Source organism: Marmota marmota, unplaced genomic scaffold (genome assembly GCF_001458135.2).
Source record: "Marmota marmota marmota unplaced genomic scaffold, marMar, whole genome shotgun sequence".
NCBI classification, from domain to species: Eukaryota; Metazoa; Chordata; class Mammalia; order Rodentia; family Sciuridae; genus Marmota; species Marmota marmota.
The window spans coordinates 19,209-32,283 of record NW_026007339.1 but is presented as its reverse complement, the minus strand read 5'-3'; the positions used below and the strand labels follow the sequence as shown (position 1 = coordinate 32,283).

General features: G+C 39.9%; 1 protein-coding gene across 1 annotated transcript; it reads left to right on the top strand.

The window, feature by feature from the left end:
- The first annotated feature begins 7,250 nt into the window (after positions 1–7,250).
- On the top strand, positions 7,251–8,195 carry LOC107133711 (olfactory receptor 2T27-like). Its single transcript, XM_015475943.1, has one exon. It carries the CDS (start codon positions 7,251–7,253, stop codon positions 8,193–8,195), a length of 945 nt encoding a protein of 314 aa, XP_015331429.1.
- Positions 8,196–13,075: the final 4,880 nt, after the last annotated feature.

The window sequence follows — 13,075 nt, the reverse complement described above, 5'->3', positions numbered from 1 at the left end:
CCTACCAGCCTCGACCGATCATTGCTGCCCATTCCTCATAAAGTACCATCAGCTATACAGTCTTCCAACACAAATGTCTCTGATAAGCTACTGTCTCTCCTCTATTCTGTCCCTGTGTTGTTGTGGTGGCTGCAAAGCATGCCTTCTCGACCTCTCTTTCAATTCCACAGAACCTGAGTGGACTCAGCACCACCCATGTGGGACAGGACCACTCTGCACAATTGAAGCCAATTGTGTGGGATTGGCTGTGGTCTGGACGATTTCAGCCCAGGAGCCGTGAGGACTGGGAAACACAGCCTCCATCCCCCCTTTATCCTGGGTTCCTCACGTGCTGTGATGGTCTATGTTCCTGCAGGGCTTCTGCAAACTTCACAGGAACATCCCTGGGGATTCAGAGGGAGAGAGAGCTGGCACCTCCACGTACTGCTGCTGATGAGGCACCAGCCCAGTTTCCATCCACCAGAATCTGCCCCGTCCCTCAGGGACAAGCAAAGAATGACCCTTCTCTGAGTTCTCTACAATAACTACAGTTGTGTGTATTTGAGGTTTATAACATGATAATATGGGGTGCATTTCGACAGTGAAGTGGCTACAGCAGTGGGGCAGATTGATTCCCATCATCACTTATGGTTACAAATATCTGTCATCACATTGCTATTTTTGTGAAATAAAGAGTTAAAATCTAGTCATTAAACAACCTTCCTTTATACAACATCATCTTATTCAATTTAATCTTTAAGCACATTTGCTTATTCTTCTTTTTTAAAAATTTCTATGTCATTCATACTAATGGCAAAACCTAATTCTCTAATGATACACTATAAATTACAAACAATAGAGTTTAAAAACTATTTCCATGCTTTGGTGGAGTAAACTAATAGCGAAGACTCAAGGAAGTCTGAGAACCTAGGGAGGTGTGTAATGTGGTGATTATCAGGGTATTAGATTACTCTGCTGCCTGTTTTAGCCTTAGAAGGCAAAGGATGTAGCACATGAGATATAAAATCCCAGAAAAGTTTGCTCTTTCACTTGCTATTTTCAGCAAAGAACCATGAGTGAGATGAGTGAGGAGTGATGGTCTAGTGACTTGAGTGGACACAGGCAGGTGGAGGGGAAGGGAGAGGAAGGAGGAAGCAGAGCCCTTGGGGACTGTTCTGTTCCTGGATCTCCCCCATCCCCCCCTCTCTCTTTCTCTCTCTCTTTCTCTCTCTCTCTCTCTCTCTCTCTCTCTCTGCTTCCTGGCTGCCATGAGCTGAGCAGCTTTCCTCCACTGTGCCCTTCTGCTACAGAACTTCGGGCCTTGGAGCCAGCGGACCATGGACTAAATCCTTTGAAACTATGAGCCACAATAATTTTTTCCTCAACTAAGTAGTTTTTGTTAGGTGTTTTGGTCACAGTGATGAAAGGCTAACACAGTTTCCTGCAGTTCTCTGGAATTTACATTTAGTTAAATTTAGTTTTAACTGATACATAAAACCACACACACTGTGCATACTAATGGGGTTCCATGCCGTGTTTCAACATATGACTGCATTGTGAAATCTTTAAATCAGACCGAACATGTCTATCTCCTCAAGCATTTTTCACGTCTTTATGATGAATACTTTCTAAATCCTTTCTTCTAATTTTCTGAAATGTGCAATGCATCTTGTCATCTGTTGTCACCCTACTGTGCAATAGCACACCAGAATTCCTTCTCCTGTAACTATAACTTAGTTACCAGTGATCTGCTTTCCCCATCTCTCCTTACCTGCCTATGCCCCACCTCCTGGTGACCACTCTCCCACTCGTCTATGAGATAATTATTTTTCCACATCTGAGTGAGAGCATGATGGACCCTTATTTTTCTGTCCCCATCTTATTTCATGTGACAGAATGATCTTCAGTTCCATCTGTGTTGTCACGAATAACAGAATCACATGTGTCCATGTCTGATGGTGTGTCTTTTGTGTGTCTGAACACATTTCCTGTCTCCATTCTTCAACTGATGGACACTGAGGTTGCTTCTATTTCTTGGTTATTGGGAACCCTGCTGGGATGGACACAGCAGTGTCAATGTTGCTTGATGTGCTAATGTCATTTGCAAATTGAAACTACATCACTAGAAAGCCTAATCAGTGTTCCAGCATGCTTTGGCCACAGAGGAGGGATGTCACATCTTCAGGTATTCACTAAAGCATTTGGCAATGTGATAGTATTTTATTGTCATTTTAAATTTAATAATTTGGTGAGATTAAATGAATTTCCCTCAATTAATCAGTACACATTGTGCCTCTTTTGGGATTTCTTGCAATTGTGCAGATTCATTAATTTATACTTTTTGAGTACTCTCATATCTATTTTGAACACATATTTTTGCCATATTCGTTTTTGAATTTCTTTTAATTTTTATTATTCATTATTATTTCAATTGCACATACTATGGACACAGTGGGTGATTCAATGCATGTGCATAATATAGAATGATTAAACAAAGATGGTTAGCATTTTCATCTTACATTTTTAAGAATATTTAATTAGTATATAACTGTGTGTTTATTCTCAAATGTTTCAAGAAGATTATTTCTCTATTTGTTTTAGAAAGCATATCATTTCATAAATCATCTATATATCTTAGCTGGAATATGAATTTAAATAATTTACCTGTTTCCTCTTGGTGTACTGTTAAGAAAGGTAGCCTTTCTCCTTATGGAAAATAAGAATATAAAACAAAAAATCGATTTTTTTTCTAGTTTTTGTTTAATTTCACTAAGTAAGCTATTGTACTTAGTATAAATGGGATTTATTATTATTTGTGAGTTGGAGCATATGATTTTCTTCTTCTCTTATCCCATTTGGCTCTCCGGTGGACATGGTGTGCCTGTTAACAACATGCTGTGTAACTTCTAGTACTTCATCTTTCTAAATTTACACACACCAAGTCCAGGTCCTGCATTCTGCTCCTTGGGCCTCCTTGTGTTTCTCTTATCTGAGAAACACACTCTCAGGCAGGGCACTACTTTACTGTATGTGGCCATGAGCACGTGTGTGCATTTCCTTCTCCTTCTGTTTGGGTAATTCCTAGGCAGCATGGGGTGAGTGCCCCTTGCTGGGGAGCACATGGAGGTGGGATCAGCAGAATCCAGAATTCGGGCTACTCCACAGCACAAACAAGTTGCTCCCTTCATAAGCAAATGCCATTTAAAAAAGTATATAGGATAATGCAGATCAAAGCCGACTTTTCAAATTCTATAGTGGGCTTCTTTCATATTCCAGTTGTTAAATACAATGTGTATGACAATCACAATGGTACCAGAGGTGATGTTGTATCATTGTGAGAGTTGTTTTAGATTTGCTGATGGCACAGTAACTGTGCATATGTTCCCTGTTGTCAGCTACTTGCACTAGTGGGAGTGGCTGTGAGTTCCATGAAAACACACCACATGGGATTGTGTGGATGTCTGTAACACATTGTACTTGTTTGCTTCACACAAAGTGGTTAGATCCTGAGACTCCCTCTCCTGGGATATCAGGCTGGTGAGGCAATTAGAGGTGTTCCACAGTTGTCTCCGTTCATGCACACAGCATTCCCTGGGGTTAAATTCCCACTTGAGATCATTCAAGATGATGCAGTCATCAAGGGAGAACAAAATGCTCATGTACACACCCTTGGATGGCTTTATTTGGCTCCACATGTTTGTTCCTGGAGTCAGTGGGGACAGCTGCACAAGGAAGACACTCCATGCTCAGAGGCCATCTCTTCACTTGGACACCCACTCCTTCCCAGGCCAGCTGGAAGGTCATATTCAGTTCATTTCCTAGTCATTTTGAATCAACCACTCACCAGCAGAAAAGTGAGTACCTATAAAATGGACCTTTCTAAGTGAGCAATGTGAAACTCATCACTGTGCAATAGCTCGGTGCTTAGGATCTTCTGTTTGGAAAATCTCACAATGAGGATGGTTGTGTTTCATCGAGAAAACATCTTCCTAATTGACTTCATCTGTAAGGGCTACAAAAATTATTTAAATTGCATTAACACAGTGTCAAATTGTTGAGTAATCACATGTGCATTCCTCTATTTACACACCTGGGGAAAACAACCAATCTTAGGTGTCTTCCATTAACACACTTACATTTTGCTTAATTGTTTTCTTTCTATGTCCTATTTTTATTTATATATTTTTTGGGGGTACTAGGGATTGAACTCAGGGACACTTGACCACTGAGCCATATTCCCAGCCCTATTTTATATTTCATTAAAAGAAAGGCTCTCACTGAGTTCTTATCACCTCACTTTTGCTAAGGCTGGCTTTGAACTTGTGATCCTCCTGCCTCAGCCTCTCAAGATGCTGGGATTACAAGCATGTGCCATCATGTCCAGCCTTTCCCATACTTTTTGAAATTAAATCTTTTGAAATTCTTCCTTTGATTTTACTGTGTCTCTATGATACTTTCCTACATGCTCACCTATACCCATAATTCATCATTCATCATACAAGTTATGTGGCTCAGGTATTATTCAGATCAATTAATATATCTTCAAGCTTTCTCATTATCATAAGGAATTTTCTCATACCATGTGAGCAGGCAACTTAAAGATCATTTCCTCTTAAGCTAATAAAGATTAATTTGCTAACTGAAAAAAATTCTATATGAATTTTGAAATTAAATCAGGCACTTTTGTAAACAGAAAGGGGAAGAAAGCAGAGAGTGAAAGAGGAGGGCAGACATGAGAGTGAAATTGAAGAAGAAATAAATAAACGAGTTCCAAGAATTGGTCCAAACAATAGGAAAGGGCGATGACGGTGGATACAAAGAGCATCTTCTCTGTTGGAACTTTGTCCCAGCTACTGCCCTCAAAACTTCATGTGTAAATTGCTTTTTTCTTTCCAGCTAGAGATAATAATCTCATATTGTTGCTAAGTGCAGTTCTAGAACACAAATTCACTGCAAACCAGAGGCCACAACTGACAGTGCGATCCGATCCCAGGTGTGAGTCGAGTTCAGCAGAAAACCCAGCTTTGTAATGACCATATGTGTTGTATGGCCTGCCCCTCAGTGACCATGCAGACATCCCTGGACAGTGCAGAGCGGAGATTTCCTCAGAGTCCCCATGAGGCACAGAGAGGACAGTGGTGGTGGTGGGAAATCTAAAATAAGGGACAGCGGCACATGGCTCTGATAATTAATCACAACAGAAAAACAGACTTGGATCTCAGGAAAAAAGAAAAGTGTTATGAAGATAATTCAATAACATCAATCCAACTATTATTTAACAATTTAAAAGTGTATATATTTTCTAACATACTTTATGTGTGGAAAATTTTGAGCTACATTAAAAACAATCTCAATTTTTTGATGGTTAAAACTGAGACTTAGATTGTATTAAATATTTCATTCCAAGACATATAACTAGTCATATAGACATATAAATGTCATTCCAAGATATATAACTAGCAGAAAAAACTTAAAAGTAAAGCTGACTCAAGTTCTGTACTTGACCAAAGTACAATTTAAAATGTATTTAATCCTGTCTGATCTGTATGAGTGAATAGAATGTAAAGGTTCTCTGTTTAGTGAGCATATGCTGTTGTAGAAAGCAGAACTCTAAAAATACATGTGGCATGCATCAGAATGTGAAGTATAATAATGCAGCAAAACTCAGGAAGAGCTTGATAGTGACTGCAACCTCATCAGCAGTCAGGCAGCGGTGGGCAGGTGGGGGATGAGGTTGTCTTCAGCTGGGAGGATTCAGAGGCCTCTGGGTGCAATGAGAGACCAGGACAGCCCATGGGCAGATGGGAAGATGTCTGAGAAGTACACTTATGCCAAGAGTCAGGCATATATCCTATGCAGGAGGCTCGTGACTGGTACTTGCTTCACATTAACACTTTTCTTTTTTAATCTGATTAATTGGAAACTGTAATCTCCACTAAGAAAAAAGCATTTGGATGGATGGCAACAGAACATCCCAGCATTTTATTAATGTCCAGATATTTGGCTGTTTTTCTTACCATTTGTAAATCCTGATGCCATTCTTTTTTATTTTCCTGCTTTATGTATATGAGCCCTATCATTAAAATAAGTACCCATTGATTGCCCTACTGTTGAAGGGTGTGTCTGTTCTGATCATCTGCTGTTCATTAAATATTTTAAAACAAATGCACTTGGGTTATGGAACCCACTGGTAAAATTCTTCATGAGAATATATTCGCCACTTAGTCCTCACTAGCATCTCCCACACTTCCCACGATATAAACAACAAGAAGATAAGTTTATGAAATTTAGATGCACAGATTATTGGAAGACAGATTTATTACTTCACAAAGTAATGTAAACGGTATCCAATGGTATTTAAAGGTGGACTGACCTAATGAAAACTTCACCAGTTTGATAAAGCCTTTTGGTTTACTGTAAAGAGAAGGTCTGATTTATCTGCAAGGGAAGGCTGCAGGCCCCTCTTGAAGGGGTGTGCTCCCAAGGCTGAGGAGCTTGGGCTTCTGCAGTGAGCAGTTCTGCCAGTCTGAGCACAGCCTTCCCTTTGAGGCAGAAGTGCACATCGCTATGTGAGACCACAGCAGACAGGTGTCCAAGGTGAACACACATATGGAGACAGCCCTGTCTTCAACACCAAGAGCAAACACCTGCCAAAACATTCTCCATGTCCTTCTTTGTTCTTAAAGGTGGGTGAACAGTCCCTCAGGTGAGTGAGACTGTGTAAATGCTGTACGTTACCAGCAGTGAGGAAAATATCTGCAAAAAAATCAGTCTAGGAGCATTAGAATGGTCCATGAACCAACAGGGAATCCACCTGTACTCAGGTCTACAGTGCTGTCTTCATGCCCAGAACACTTACAGAACTTTGCTTCCTTCCAGACAACACAGTCATGATGCAAAGGGGATCCTGCAGTGGGGGAGCTCAGGGAGTCAATGGGAGCAGCTCTGACTCACTGGCCAGTCTGCACCCAAGGTGCTGGTGAGACACAGACAGACTCCCCTCCATTCAGCTACCCTGGACGAGAAGCCCTTGCTCAAAATACAGAAAAGATGGAAAAATCAACTGAAGCCTTCACCTGATAGAGCATTTAGTAAACTAGACAAATACAATTGAATGAACCTACACCTGCAGGAGTCACCATTTTTTCTGAAACTGTCACATATAATATGAATAATGTTTTGATGGGCCAATTTCCAAATAGTTCAACTTTACCATAAAATAGGGTTTATACTTAGGTGCATTTTCTATGACCTTGGTGGAGCTTCCAAGCATGACAAGTTTGGAGAACCACACTGTGGCCGAGTTTCTTCTTCTGGGACTGCTGCAGCACACACCAGCTCACTTCTGTGTCTTCGTGCTCATCTCCATGATGTTCTTTGTCACGCTGACAGGAAACAGCCTCCTGATCCTGCTGATTCTGGTGGACCCCCTTCTGCACACTCCTATGTACTTTTTCCTGTGGCAGCTCTCTCTCATTGACATCCTGTTCACAATTGCCATTGTCCCCAAGATGATGTCTGACTTCCTTCTGCACAAGACTGCCATCTCTGTGTCTGGCTGTGGGACACAAATCTTCCTGGGATTGGCCTTGGGCGGAACTGAGTGCATCCTTTTGGGACTCATGTCCTATGACCGATATGTGGCTATCTGTAAGCCTCTCCACTACTTGCTGCACATGAACTGGCCCCTCTGCAGGCAGATGGCACTGAGCTCATGGGTGAGTGGTGCTTTCAATGCCTTGGTACACACTGTCTACACCATGAAGTTCCCTTTCTGTGGACCCAGAGAAATCCATCATTTTTACTGTGAACTCCCTGGTGTCCTGAAGCTCTCTTGTGAGGACACCTTGGCATATGAGACGGGGGTGTTGATCAGTACCACTATTCTGCTTCTCATTCCATTCTCCGTCATCCTTGCCTCCTACATACTCATCCTGGTCACCATCATCCACATGGCTTCTGCTGAGGGGAGGAAGAAAGCTTTCTCCACCTGCTCCTCTCACTTGGTGGTGGTCAGCCTATACTATGGCGCCATCATTTTCATGTACATGAGGCCAATCTCTTCCCATACTCCAGGCCAAGATAAAGTTGTGTCTGTCTTCTACACCATTGTGACACCAATGCTGAACCCCTTGATCTACAGTCTTCGAAATAAGGATGTGGTGGGAGCCCTGAGAAAAACCCTATGGAAGTGTTCAGCATGTGGGAAAACGTGACTATAAGGACGGGGCTTCATGAGTATTGACCAAACATGAGCACTGACCAAATGTTAGACTGCCTCCAGTAGAGATGCTCAGAGTCAGGGCTGCAGGTGAGGGGCCACTGAATATTCTGAAGTGTCAGGTGTGGCACCAAAGGGATGCTGGGCTTCTCTGCAGGAACCCCTCTACAGCTTGGCCAGTGTGATGACGGTGGCACTACCCAGCCATCATGAAGACAGGGAGGCTCTGGTTCCAACCATGTTGTCACAGAGAAGCATGTGACTGCATTAGCAGAACTGTGATTACAGCTTATGAAAAGTCACCCTCTGTAAGGTACTGGGATAGAAGATCTGCAATTTACAGGTCTCGTTAGTAAGTCAACTTCAAAATGAATATTTTATTTTAATTGAATGCATATAAGTGTCATATACAGTCCTTTAAAAACAATTGAGTTGCTAGATGGCCATGTGTGCGTGTTTGACATAAATATTCCTTTGTTCATTAAACATACCCGTCTCCAATTCTAGGGAGAACTTTTGTAATCACAGATTGTGTGTGGAGTGGTTTATGTTAACCTTGAAATTCTTACCTGAAGAGTGAGGAATAAGGCACAGCCCTGCCCTCAGTGTTTGCCACATTCAGGAGTCAGATGGGTGGTGGGTGATAGATTTAAATCTGTATAATGCCTTTGGTAATATGGCCATTTTGACAATATTAATTCTGCCTATCTAGGAGCATGGGAGATCTTTCCATCTTCTGAAGTTTTCTTCAATTTCTTTCTTTAGTGTTCTGAAGTTTTCATTGTAGAGATATTTCACCTCTTTTGTTAGATTGATTCCCAGGTATTTTCATATTTTTTGAGTCTATTTTGAATGGAGTAGTTTTCCTAATTTCTCTTTCAGTGGATTCTTTGCTAATGTATAAGAAGGCATTTGATTTATGGGTGTTGATTTTATATGGTGTTAGTTTGCTGAATTCATTTATTAGATCTAGAAGTTTTCTGGTGGAATTTTTTTGATCTTCTAGATATAGAATCATGTCATCAGCAAAGAGTGACAGTTTGAGTACTTATTTACCTGTTTGTATTCTTTTAATTTCTTTCTTCTCTCTAATTACTCTAGCTAGAGTTTCAAGGATGAAGCTGAATAGAAGTGGTGAAAGAGGACATCGTTTTCTTTTTCCAATTTTTAGCAGGAACGCTTTCAATTTTCCTCCATTTAGAATGATGCTGGCCTTGAGTTTAGTATATATAGCCTTATGTTGACATATGTTCCTACTATCCCTAGTTTTTCTAGTGTTTTGAATATTAAAGTGTGCTGTATTTTATCAAATGCTTATTCTGTATCGATTGAGATGATCATATGATTCTTGTTTTTAAGGCTGCTAATATGATGTATTACGTATATTGATTTCTGTATGTTAACTAACCTTGCAGCTCTGGGATGAATCCAACTTGATGGTGATGCACTGTTTTTTTTTAAATATATTTTTGTATGTGATTTGCCAGAATTTTATTGAGCATTTCTGCATCTATTTTCATCAGGGATATTGGTCTGAAGTTTTCTTTCCTTGGTGTATTTTTTACTGTTTTTTGTATCAGGGTGATATTAGCCTCATAGAATAAATTTGGAAGGGTTCCCTCCTTGTCAATTTTTAGGAGTATTGGTGTTAATTCTTCTTTGAAAGTCTTGTAGAACTTGGCTGAGAATTCATCTGATCCTGGGCTTTTCTTAGTTGATAGGCTTTTGATAGCATTTTCTATTTCATTACTTGAAATTCATGTATTTAAATTATATGACCTGCTCATTTAGAGTGTGTAGGTCATATTTCTCTAGAAATTTGTTGATTTCTTCTATTTTATTAGAGTATAAATTTGCAAAATAGTTTCTAATTATCTTCTTCATTTCAGACATGTCCATTGTGATATTTCCTTCTTCATCTTGTATTTTAGTAATTTGAGTTTTCTCTTTTTTTTTTCTTTTTGTTAGAATGGCCATAGTTTTATCTATTTTAATAATTTTTTTCAAAAAACCAACATTTTTTTGTAATTTTTTTCAATTGTTTCTTTTGTTTAGATTTCATCTCTGATTGTAATTGTTTCCTGTCTTCTATTGCTTTTGGTTGATTTGTTCCTCTGTTTTTAGGGCTTTGAGATGTAGTGTTAGGTCATTCGTTTGTTAACTTTTTTATTCTTTTGGACAATAAACTCAATGCAATGAACTTTCCTCTTAGTACTGCCTTCATAGTGTCCCAGAGATTTTGATATGTTGTATCAGTGTTCTCATTTAACTCTAAGATTTTTAAAATTTCAGCCTTGATTTCTTCTACTACCCATTCATCATTCAATTGTGTATTATTTAGTATCCATTGGTGACAGTAGCTTCTATTTTAAATTTTATCATTAATATCTGTTTTCATTCCATTGTGGTCTGATAGAATGCTTTTTTGTATTTACTAATAGTTTCATTGTGGCATAAGATATAATCTATTTTAGAGAAGGAGTCATGTGCTGCTGAGAAGAAACTGTATTTGTTTGTAGATGTATGAAATAATCTATATGTGTCTATTAAGTCTAATTCTTGATTGCATTATTTAGTTTTATAGTTTCCCTATTTAGTTTTTGTTGGAAAAATCTGTCTAGTAGTGAAAGAGGTGTGTTGAAATCACCCAGTATTGTACTGTGGTCCATTTGACTCTTGAAATTGAGAAGGGTTTGTTTGATGTTAATAGATGTTAATTGTTTGGCTCATAAGTGTAAGTGTTATATCTTGCTGATATACACTTCCCTTAAGAAGTATAAAATATCCTTCTTTGTCTCTTCTGAATAACTTTGGTTTGAACTCTTCTTTATCTGAAACAAAAATGGAAACCCCTGCTTGTTTCAGCAATCCATTTGAGTGATAAGTTTTTCCCCATCCTTTCACTTTCAGACTGTGGATGTCTTTGCCTATGAGACAGCATATTGTTGGATCTTGCTTTTTAATACAATCTGCCAGTCTCCGTTTTAGGATTGATGAGTTTATGCAGTTAATATTCAAGGTTATTATTGAGATATGGTTTGTATTCCCTGTCATCTTGATTTATTTCTGGTTTTTGATTTGTCCTAGTTTCTCCTTTGGTTGAATGTCCCTTTAGTGCAGACCCTCCCTTTGCTGGTTTTCACTTTTTTTTTCACTTTATCCTCATAGAATATTTTGTTGAGAATGCTCTGTAGTGTAGACTTTATAGTTGTGCTTTATATATGTGTAGTGTAGACTTTATAGTTTATAGACTTTTAATTTTTGTTTATTGTGGAATGATTTAATTTTATTTTCAAATCTGTATCTTAATTTTGCTGGATATAAAATTCTTAGTTGGCATCTATTTTTCTTTCAGTGATTGAAATATATTATTTAGGACTTCCTAGTTTTGAGGGTCTGGGCTGAGAAATCAGTTGAGATTCAAATTGATTTTTCCATATATGTAATTTAATTTTTTCTCACAGCCTTTGAGATTTTATCTTTATTCTCTGTGTTAGTCATTCTCATTAAAATGTGTCTTGGTGTGGGTCTGCTGTTATGAGAGAGAGAGAGGTTTTCTGGCACCGGTGAGGCCCTGGGTTTTAACCTCACCATGGAAACAAAAAACAATAACAACAAAAATTACTTGGGGAGACAGAGGCAGGAGGAGCCCAATTTCAGTTCAGCATCTGCAAACTGTGAAACCCTAGCTCAAAAAACAAAAAATAAAAACAAGTGTCATGGATTCAGCTCAAAGTTTGAGCCCCACTGGGATTATTCGACAGCATCTCAATGAAAAACATTTCTCTATACACATATAGTAACAGCTGCTGCAACTTCAAGCAACTTAGCAAATTATGCTTGTTAGGTGCAGGGCAGGCTGAACTAACTAAGTTGTCTGCAGGGCAGGCTGAACAAACATTAGCTGCAGGATAGCCCACACACTCAAATCCCCCTCTGTCTGGTCCTTTATCACCTGTTTGTGTCATGTCTGAACACTCAACTCCATTCAAGGCTGAACCCTCGACCCCCACCCATCTGGTGCAACCAAAACCCACATCTGACCCCTGCCTCATCTGCCTGAAGGCAGAAGATGACACCCTTAGCAACCACTGTATGATCCAATCACTGTACGCCAACAAGGCAGCTTGCAGACCCAGAGACCCCATTAGATTTTGGCTATAAAAACTCCCTCCTTCTGGGCCCCCCTCTCTTACTCTCTCTCACTTTCACTCTCTCTCACTCTCCCTCTCACCCTCTCTCTTGCTTTCGCTCTCCTCCTCCCTCTCTCCTCTGTCTCTCTGCTCTCCATGTCTTTCTTTTCTCTTTCCCCACTCTTTCTTTCTCTCTCTCTCTTTTCTCCTCTTTTGCACTGCTGCAATAAAGATCTCTTGGTCGCTCTGAGTGTTGTGGTCACTTTCCTTTCAATGCTGCCCAGCACAGTGGCACATCCCTGCAATCCCAGTGGTATGGGAGGCTGAGGCAGGAGAACTGTGATTCAAAGCCAGCCTCAGCAACTTAGCAAGGCCCTAAGCAAATGAGCAAGACTCTGTCTCAAAATAAAATATAAATAAATAAATGAATAAAATAAAAAGAGCTGGAATTTTTGGCTCAACAATTTTGCCTTAGTTGTGTCAGGTGTAGGGCAGGCTGGAACTTGGTGAAGATGGTGACCTCTGAGAGAGAGAGCATGAAGTTCAGGATAACCTGGACACTCAAACCCCCATCTGTTTGTTCTTTATCGCCTGTTTGTCTCAAGTCCAAATGCTCAAACCCTGCACTCAAGGCTGAACACTTCACCCCCCCTTCTCAAGGCTGAACACTCAACACCACCTCTCCCCCCAACCCCCGCCCGCCCCAAGCCCCATGCCAGCCACTCCAGCAACCCCCATTCAT

Bases quoted from the DNA above. Each gene is read 5' to 3' on its own strand.
- LOC107133711 (XM_015475943.1), top strand. From the start codon at position 7,251: ATGACAAGTTTGGAGAACCACACTGTGGCCGAGTTTCTTCTTCTGGGA.